At 39.7% G+C, this 10,024-nt stretch overlaps 1 protein-coding gene across 1 annotated transcript in view; it reads left to right on the forward strand.

Annotated features, from left to right (window-relative positions):
- The window catches only part of DOCK8 (dedicator of cytokinesis 8), a 66,927-nt gene extending 57,330 nt beyond the window's left edge, over positions 1-9,597 (forward strand). Inside the window, exons 39-47 of the mRNA XM_009993612.1 lie at positions 2,552-2,695; positions 3,604-3,735; positions 4,528-4,662; positions 5,199-5,288; positions 5,716-5,952; positions 6,641-6,784; positions 7,813-7,919; positions 8,753-8,920; positions 9,534-9,597. Of these exons, the coding sequence (XP_009991914.1) occupies positions 2,552-2,695; positions 3,604-3,735; positions 4,528-4,662; positions 5,199-5,288; positions 5,716-5,952; positions 6,641-6,784; positions 7,813-7,919; positions 8,753-8,920; positions 9,534-9,597 (1,221 nt within the window). The remainder of the gene's footprint in view (positions 1-2,551; positions 2,696-3,603; positions 3,736-4,527; positions 4,663-5,198; positions 5,289-5,715; positions 5,953-6,640; positions 6,785-7,812; positions 7,920-8,752; positions 8,921-9,533) is intronic.
- Positions 9,598-10,024: the final 427 nt, after the last annotated feature.

Genomic DNA, 10,024 nt, shown 5'->3' on the forward strand with positions numbered 1-10,024 from the left:
TTAAGAGTATGAGTTGCATATGGACTAACTTCATATTACTACAGACAAGGACTTGGTGTGTGTATCTACCTGCTGAAGCACCAGGCTAATTAGCAGTAACCTAATTTGACTGCTCTTTTGGGGATGTAGGTTGCAGGCTACCCTAGCCATACTTAACCTGGTGATAAGGGCTGGGGATCACAGTAAAGCCCTTGGAGTTTACACAAGTATTTATTTTCATTAAAGAAAACTTGGCTTGTGTGGTCCACAATAATACCTGACAATATACATGGTAACTTCTGTATTGCTTTTTTTATAGAAGGGTCTGTTGTGGTTTGGGACTAGCCAGCAACAAAGAACCAGCCCCGTGGCTGCTCAACTGAACTCACACAGTTGTGAACTCACAAGTGAACTCAGACAGCTGGGATGGGGAGGACAAAGGCCAACTAGAAGCTCCTGAGCCCAGACAAAGGACAAGGATTCACTGATTATGGTCCTGCACAAAACAGACTGAACTTAGAGGAAAAAAAATAATAATTTCACAGTAATCAGATGCACACAGGACACAGACAACACACAGAGCAGGGCTTAAATGCGTAACACTCACCCCTACCTTCTTCACAGGCCCGGATTACTTTGTTCTTGATTTCTCTCCTTCCTTCCCTACTCTTCCTCACCAACCTCGGGATCTCCACTCCAGCACTACTCTCACCTCTCCAGCTCAGCCTTTCTACTTTGCTCTCTCTGCTCTCAGGTCTTATATTAGTTCTTCCCTATGTTAATTGCAGAGGTGCATCTATTGTCTCTCTCTAATGTCTCGGCCTTGCCTGGTGGAGCTTTTAGGAACTTCTTACAGCAGCCACATCTGGAGCCCCTCCCCAGCTACCAAAACCATGCCAGAACCAAACCACCACAGGGACTTATGAAAATTGTTCATTATGAAAGGCAGATCAAGGCAAAATCTGGGTGAGGCATGTCCATTTTGCAAAAGCTCATTCAAGAACAAGGAATGCATCATGAAGGCTCTTTCCTGCTGGAGTGTGTGAACTCTAAAACAGGGAAATACATGCCTGACATTAGGTTTAAAGGCAAAGAAGAGATAATCGGTATCTGAGACTTTCTAGATTACTTTCATAAATAAATCACTCTTCTGGACTCTTTTTCTTTCACTAAAAATAAAAACCTACCAAAGGCCATGTGCTATTCTGTGAGAAGTCCTTAATGGCCACTGCTACAGAAAGAGGAAACCAGACACGGAGCTGCAACATGGGCTGAACAAGTTACCCTAGGTGCGTGTCAGATAGGCTATCTCTGGTTGAAGTAACTGTCTTTAACGGGACTGGTAGGTAAAAGGTGGCATGGGTGTGCTAAAAACATGCTAGTTTTCCCTCTGGCTGAAATTCAGACATATTCTTTACTCCTGTGAATGCTGCCCTGAGCTTTGTGCTTGGAGTTGATGTGATTTGCGGACTAGGCACTGTGATGGCAGCATGGTTGGAGTAAATTTCACCCATAGAGAAATAAATCATCCATAAAACCCAAGGGGGAAAGTCCCATGTTTCTAGTGATGTGTAGTGCCAATTCTTTATCTGAAATCTGATCAATAGTAACAGCCTTCAGTGTGTCCACAGTTTTATAAAGATGTCTTTAAGGACTCAGCTAGCTAGCCAATTGGCATCTATTCTGCGCTCAGACAGGCTGTCATTGCCAGTGTCTGCTGAAGAGACACATTATGACACTAATTTAACTCCCTTTAATTACTAGCAAATCGAAGCTTAGCATTTCTCCTGCTATTGAAAGTTACATATGCTTGCTCCATACTGTATGTACACATATTTTGATGCTAATTTACATGTATTGATATATATTATCAATTTTTTAATGTTGACTCTAACCAGTGTCATTTATTCAAAGAGATCCTGAAGAACTGTAGCAATCTTATTTCGTGGTCTAGAATCTCAAAGAGTGACTGACACTGTGTACTTTATCTAGTTTTATTTAAGATCAATAAGACAAGTAATGTTAACAAGAAACCAAGTAAATTCTGCAGGATCAAGAGTTAATATGGCAGAGGCTGAAATAAGAAGCAGCATTTAATTATTGCAGTTTTTGGAATAATATTGTCTGGGTCAGATTTTTCTCCTTGCAAAAGACTAATCAGCAACTTAAAAGCTGGGCTTCTTCAGCAGGTGGCAGGAGTTCTGGGGTGCAGCTTGGAATTTCCCACCCTCAGGCACCAGCAGCAAGAAGGGAATATTGGTTGTGACTCCTGCTGCATGGGAGGTTGAACTCATTGCAGCTCCATGGAAATCCAGACACCAGAGGGGGCCTGGTTTGTGACTCACTGCCTTTTAAACCTTAGGCAATAAAGAAGGTTTAGGATTCTTGTAGCAAAACTCCTGATCTGCCATCTGCAGAGGTTCATGTCTAAATGTAATTTAATTGTGTATCTCCTGGCTACACTTGCATAATCTCATTCCCATTGTAGAAGTACGTTGTAACTGTTTCTGCCTTGGTATTTATGATAGACTATTGATTCGATTTCTGATATTTCTGTTCTGTTTTATTTTAGAATATTTCATCCAATGTGCTGGAAGAATCTGCCGTTTCAGATGATGTTTTGTCTCCAGATGAAGATGGTATATGTTCCGGGAGGTATTTCTCTGAAAGTGGCCTGGTAGGGCTGCTGGAACAAGCAGCAGAGCTGTTCAGCACGGTGAGTGAGCGACAAAATCACTGAGAAATGGAATGGAGCTATCTGGGCCAGATCCATAACTTATTTAACCAGCACATAATCTTACTGCTCAAACATACTCCACAGATCTGCTGCACTGCAAGCAACAAGTGACAACAATCTTATGGCTGACCCAGCTCTGCCTCAGCAAGGTTGGCTAAGGTAGACTTTTCAGGTAGCCTAGTTCAGCCCATATGTCCACCTCTATCTGTGCAAACTACAGGCTGCATCAGCAGAAAACTATTATCCCGGGCCTTAAGTAAGCCTTTTTTGTTGATATTTTCATGAGATGCTACATTTAAGAAAAAGATCTTCCTTAAACTATAGAATTTAGAAAGCATATGGGAATAATTCCTGTGCTTTTACACAGCATACATCAACCCCTAGCCTCACAATCTGCACTTTCTGTATGAAGAGTCATAATGTTAATACTCAAGAAGCTCATCATATGGCTGTAGTGTTAAAGAGGATATATGATTTAGCATCACTCAAAGTATCATCTTGGTTCCTTTTGTCCAGATGCAGCTCTGGTTGCCCTGAACCATACATGCTAAACAAATCTATTTCCTTCTGCTCACCTGCATTTTTAAGTCTTTTAGCCCCTACCTAGAAACCACGAGCTTTACACAGGAATTTTGGCTTGAGAGTCCAGCAGATCAGGGATCCAAATTAGATTGATCCAGCTGGTTGTTTGCAGCTCAGAACTACCCATTTACTAGTACCTGTTTTTAGAAAGCTAAACCAAGCAACATAGCAGATTAAAAGATGAATCCCATAAATCCCCTTTTCACCCAGGTTGTTAATGCATATCTAGTTTATTTTCAGAGGGCATGAGGACTCATTCCTTTTATTCTAACTTTTTACTTCCTTCTCTTTTGTTTTCTCCCAAGGCGGGATTGTATGAGACTGTGAATGAGGTCTACAAAATTGTTATCCCTGTATTGGAAGCACATCGAGACTTCAGGAAGCTTGCCTTGACACACAGCAAGTTGCAGAAGGCCTTTGACAGCATTATTAATAAGGTACTCATGTGGCAAGGCACTGCTTGAAAGACACATTTCCAGGTTGAACTGTATATATAAGACTGCTGATAATAAAGCTCTTCATGTGAAGTAGATCTATTTTCTTTTTCTAACAGAAGCTTCCAGATGCTTTGGCCTACCTGCAAAGGGTAGCCTACAGCAAAAAAAAAAAAAGGCCCTATCCTCTCTAGAGCAAAAACCTGAGATTAATATAAAACTAGTTTAGAATTACAGAAAAACAGCTGAACAGGTAAAACGTAGAACAGAACATGTGCAATTCCACCTGGCCACATCAATTGAAAACAAATAATTTTCTTGTCAATGAACTAGTGTTTACAGTTATAAAACAGAAAAATCACAAAAGCTTGGCTAAATTCTTGGCACTCATACTACCCCTTTCTTTCTTTTTTTCCAGAGGAATCTTATTGCTGAGTCTAATCAGTTTCAAGTTCTTACCTATTTTCATTGCAAAATTTTAATTTTGTTAACATGTATTTGGTGGAATTAAAAAATAAGTTACTTCATTTTTGCAAAGGTCACTTCATGATAGCCTAAATTTTAAGTTAGATTTCAGTCATATGTCCCCTTAACTTGTATGCTTTCCTTCATAAACATCTGTTGATGGATTCCTCGTCACCAATGATACATAGTTCACACATGGCTGAAAAGCAGGGAAAATAATGGATTAGTGTGTTTTCTTATGCACCAATAGGGGAAAAAAAGGCATCCAAGTACTACAACATAGACATAAAAAATAAGTGATTGTAAATTTCCTGTCTTTTTATCAATTAGGGTCAAAAGCGGATATTTGGAACTTACTTCCGCGTTGGTTTCTATGGATCCAAATTTGGGGACTTGGATGAACAGGAATTTGTTTATAAGGAACCTGCAATTACCAAACTTCCTGAGATTTCTCACAGATTAGAGGTAAAGAAAAAAGCCACTGTGTTAATATGATTTCCAGTGTTATGTTGTACTTTCTAATGAACCCACGCAGTTCTAATAGTATAATTGCTATATAAAAGTCAGTAACAAGCTGATTTGTACAATAGATCATTTCCTTTGTGTATATCCTTTCCATTGTAGGCCTTTTTACATCATCATGATGAAAGTGATCCATTCTTTTGAGGCCATGTCTCTTATGGGCAGGGCTGTAATTTATTGAATTATTTTGTTTGAGCATGCCAGATAATTGCTTTGGTATCTTTTCAGCTTGTTCATGGAACTGCAATGTTCCCTTCTGATTTGATTTACCTTGAATTCTGCATTTTTTTGTGCAACTCAAACTGATCTTTGTTGGAAAATGCCTTACCTTGGCCAGCTGTCATTCATGAAACAGTATACTGACTGTACAGAGCCCAGAAATTGTCATGGTTACTTCTTTCTTCTAGAGCCATATAGACCATTAGCATTGTATTAAGAACAAAAAAAAACACTCTTGGATAATCCTGTTTCTTTTCCAGGGATTTTATGGTCAGTGTTTTGGAGAGGATGCTGTGGAAGTGATTAAGGACTCTGCTCCTGTAGACAAAAGAAAGCTGGATCCCAATAAGGTGTGAAAGTACTACTAAGATTGTTGAGAGTTTTGTCACAGGAGAGAAAGGAAGAGAGGTGGATCCTCCTGAATCTTTTATGCTCAGACATGAAAGCACCTGAAAAAGTAAACCAATTTGGCTGTATCTCTCTGCTTAGGAGTGTCCTTAAAGTCTCTGTGAAAAGCTTAGTTGGTAGCTTGTCACAGAGTGTGGAAATTGTAAGTTTTAATCTCTAGTCCCTTCTCTGGCTCTGATTCCCAAGGTTAAGCTGTGCCCTCCCCAGGGGCAAGTTTTGTCAGCTCTGAAGGAGTCCTGAAGGATTTGCAGCTCTGTGCTCTTCAAGACCGTGCTTAGACAAAGCATACTATGGGATATCTCACATATGCCATTCCTTTTGTGCTTCTTGGGTTATAAAGCGCTGTAATGGTTCTTCCCTCTTTTTCAGGCATACATACAAATAACTTTTGTGGAGCCATATTTTGATGAGTATGAGATGAAAGACAGGGTAACCTATTATGAGAAGAACTTCAACCTCTGTCGGTTCATGTACACTACACCTTTCACCTTGGATGGGCGCCCCAGAGGAGAGCTCAGCGAGCAGTACAAGCGGAACACCATCCTAACCACGATGCATGCTTTCCCCTACATAAAAACTAGAATAAATGTCATCCAAAAAGAAGTGGTAATTGGGTTTTGAGGACAGATCTAATTTCTCAGGGGCTGAAGGAGTCTCTGGGTGGGGGGATTTTCAAATTCTGTGCTTGGCAGAAAATAAAGAAAGATTAATTTCTCAGACACCTTACTCTTATAAGTAGGAGTTGCATAGAATGGGTAAACAAATTCAAGATGGGTATTTACTGTGGACAAGAGAGGATAGCAAGTGTGTATTCTGCCTTTGACCTCCTGGTTGTAGTGCTGCATAGGAGGATGTGTGGAACTCTACGGCTGTACTTCTAGTTGATAAAGTGCAATCAAAGAATTAAATTTGGTTTAGAGCTGGTTTAGAGGCAAGGAAGTTTTATAAAGGTAGAAAGTGCAAAATCATTTCAGACATGAAGTCAGTAACTTAGAACAATAGCAAATTTATGCAAACAGGGAGTTAGTTCCACATCCTATTCTTAGAATCATTGGCTCATAGAATAGTTAAGGTTGGAAGGGACCTTAAAGAAGATTCTTGCAAATGATAAGATGTCAAAAAACTTTGGATCAGATACAGCATCTACCGAGATGACATTTAGGTTGAATGATTTCCTGAGTTTCACAGCTGCTGCTTTTGGCATAGTAGAACGATAGTGGTATTGCCAGATTTAGAACAGGTCAGCTGCACACATGATTCAGGTGATAAAGCATCTTTCTTCTGTTTCCATTAGTTTATTTTAACCCCAATTGAAGTTGCTATTGAAGATATGCGGAAAAAAACGCAAGAACTAACAGCAGCCACCAACCAAGAGCCACCAGATGCCAAAATGCTCCAGATGGTTTTGCAGGGCTCAGTTGGAGCCACTGTAAATCAGGTAAAGGATTCAAATATGTCAGGGATTCAAATTAAGAGTTTCTACATAGTTTTCTCATCGTGCTTTTCTTTTTCATTCTCACCTCTTGCACTGGAAGAAGTATATCTAGTCAGACACATTTAGTTGCAATGTGCATTTAAACTCCGTCCCTTGGTGTTTTGTCATTGTATATTGTTCACTGGGTATTTTTTGGTGAAAGTTTTTGTGGAAATTCTGTCTTGGTTGTAGGTGTAGAAGCTGACAGAAGCCTTATGAACGCATCCAAGGATTTTCTGTTTCTAGCACACCAGCCATCTCAGCCATTTTCTTCATTCCAGGTGTATCCCTGGGGAATGAGAATTACAATAATTTTGCTGTGGGACAACCACAAAGTCCCAGTTTCACAGAAAATACGTTAAGTCAAAACCTGAGTGCCCCAAAAGAAAGTCAAGATGCACTATTATTATGCAATATTTATAACATAAATATGCCTCCTAACAAAAAAGGCAATTAAAATAAAATGAAAGAACGAAGACATAACTAAGAGAAAACCTGGCATTATCCATAGTTTCATAGAGCTTGGTTTCTTTGCTAAAAGCCTAAATACTCTCGGTTTCTCCAGATTCTTCCATCAACCAAAGCCTGTAGTCTGAAGTAACACATTCTTGTAAGCTTTGGAAAGAGCGGTCGTTTTCTGCTCTGCATTTATTTCACTCCCTCATATTTCACATAGAAGCTGTGTTTCTCCCGTGTAATGAGGTTTGGCAGGAGAGCTATACTAGCTCTCCTCTGCTGAGCAGAATTTGTCTGTTTCCTTTTTTGTGACTCTGGAGGACAAAGAAAAACAGGAGAGGATAAAAAAAAATAAATCTGCTTGTCAAAGGGAAAATCAGGGTGGTGGCGAGGAAGGTGGAAAAAAACATCCTGTTATGGTGACTGCCTAGTTTTATTTTCTTTCGTAATTCTGCTCGTGAAATAACAAACGAACGTGTGGTCTGTTTTCAGACTAAGCAGGTGTTTTTGACGTTTTCCTGTGTTATTCCTATAAGGGACCGCTAGAGGTAGCGCAAGTGTTCTTGGCTGAAATTCCAGCAGACCCTAAGCTGTATCGACATCACAACAAGCTGAGACTGTGCTTCAAAGAGTTTATAATGAGGTCAGTAAAACAAATTTGAAATGCTGAATTGCGCCAATAAAGCAAATAATGACAATAATGCAACGATAATATGACTGTGTAATTAATTGTTCAAATTAGAATAATGAATCGTGGCATCTCAGTCCTCAGACACTTCTTATCCCTACTTTATGGCCAGTGTTTGGCAGGCTTTTGTCCCAAATGGGAGAAAATTTTGGCATTTCAAAGTAATAATATAGAACTTAAGATCTTCACTTTGTTTTCTCTTTTGACATTTTACAGAAATCAAGCATTTCAGATTATTGCCTTGATTTTATTTTTATTAAAATTACATTTTTATGTAGGAAGCTGTTCATAAGGAAACATGTCAAGCAGACAGTTTGGTAGTAGTAGACACGTGTGGCCTTTGCTTTAGATATATTTGTAAATCTTAACAAGCATACTCACATAGCAAGATATTAATCTCCTTAGTCCAGACAAAGAGCAATTCCTGAAGGGTAAGTCTGAGTTAAATAAAAATGAGCGTTATGCAGAAGATACAGCCTCTGCTCTCTGCTGTTGTCACTGAATCTCTGAACAGTAAATAAGCAGGTAGCTCAGCATTCTATGGTCATTCAATATGGCTTTTATTAGCTCCCTCATGCATCTCCAGTGACCAAAAATATCACCTCAGTTTGTGTACTTGAAAGAGACAAAGTGTCTCAGTTCATTACGATTTTGAACTTGACAAGTTATCACATGGATGCCTAGCACAGAGGAGCTGGATCCTAGGCTATTCAGATTACCTAACACAAAGGTAGTGAGTTTAACAAAAGTAAGTGGTACATGTCGTGCCTTTTTTTCTTTTTTCCTAGGTGTGGTGAAGCAGTGGAGAAGAACAAGCGCCTTATTACAGCTGATCAGCGGGAATACCAGCTAGAGCTCAGAAAGAACTATGGGAAGCTGAAGGAGAGCCTCAGGCCCATGATTGAAAGGAAGATCCCAGAGCTGTACAAACCTGTAGTGAAAGTCAACAGCACAAGGTACAGTTTGGGCAGGGTTCTCTGTGGCAGCTATACCATTTTTGCAAGGAAGAAAGTAACTTTTACTAGCAGCTAGAAACAGGCCATAAGATACTCTGCTAACTTCATACTTGATTAAAGAAGTCTGCTGACTTCCACTGGACCTGAATGTAGCATTGACTTTGTTTCCCAAGCTGCTCATTCCTGGGCCAATGGATTTATGTAATTTTAATGACATAATTCTTAGAGAAATCTTCCTCCCTTGCCCTAATGAAAAGATACCAGAAACATCTTGCCATTTCTTCAATATTTGAAAGCAGGAGGGAGATAAGAAAGGTATGTGTTTTTTTGAACAGATGGTACGATGTGGTGTTAGCCAGCATGAAGTAAGAATGATTTTTCCACTCCCAGGTAACAGGTTTAGTCCCCTGACTGAGACAGAAGCATCTCGACTGAGGTTCTTATGAATATACACTTCTTCACAAAGCCACTGTGTCCAGCATGGGATGGGAGTGGAAGTTAACACATAGCATCTTTCAGCTAGTGATCTGCCAGCTCCTCCTTTTCACAAAGCGGGAATTTCTTGGATTATTTTTCAGTTGCCAACTTTATTTATGGATCTGTTTCATTGCAGGGAATCTTTTCGTAACCATAGTTTTAGGAAATACGATGCCCAGACATCTTCACAAAGTACCTAAGGACTAGCTGCTTTGGCCAAGGAAGAGCTTCGTGCTGCAAGTCAGAAGTGAAGGGATATTCAACATCTATGAAGGCAAGACAGCATGTGCACTTCCTGGGCATCATGCAGAAAAGCGTTTACACAAGATCACTGAAGGAAAACTGGGGATGACTCCTAATCAACCACATCTCATGAGTGCTTGGAAAAGAAGGGGATGCTTTTTAGATACTTTTGCATGTATTGTAAAACAATCACATAATGCAGGAGCAACTTTCTGCAAGTTAATCACTTGCTTAAACACTGTCTTAATGAAGAGGGAAATGGTGCCCTGCTCAGTGTTTGCTGAGCTGGAGCTGTAGGAAAGAATAATTTCCTCAATCAGTTTCTATCACAGTCTTTCACTGCAGGAAGAATTCTGCACAAGTTTTCTTAAAAAAAGCTTGAAA

Source organism: Chaetura pelagica, unplaced genomic scaffold, assembly GCF_000747805.2.
Source record: "Chaetura pelagica isolate M959 unplaced genomic scaffold, ChaPel_1.0 scaffold42, whole genome shotgun sequence".
NCBI classification, from domain to species: domain Eukaryota; kingdom Metazoa; phylum Chordata; class Aves; order Apodiformes; family Apodidae; genus Chaetura; species Chaetura pelagica.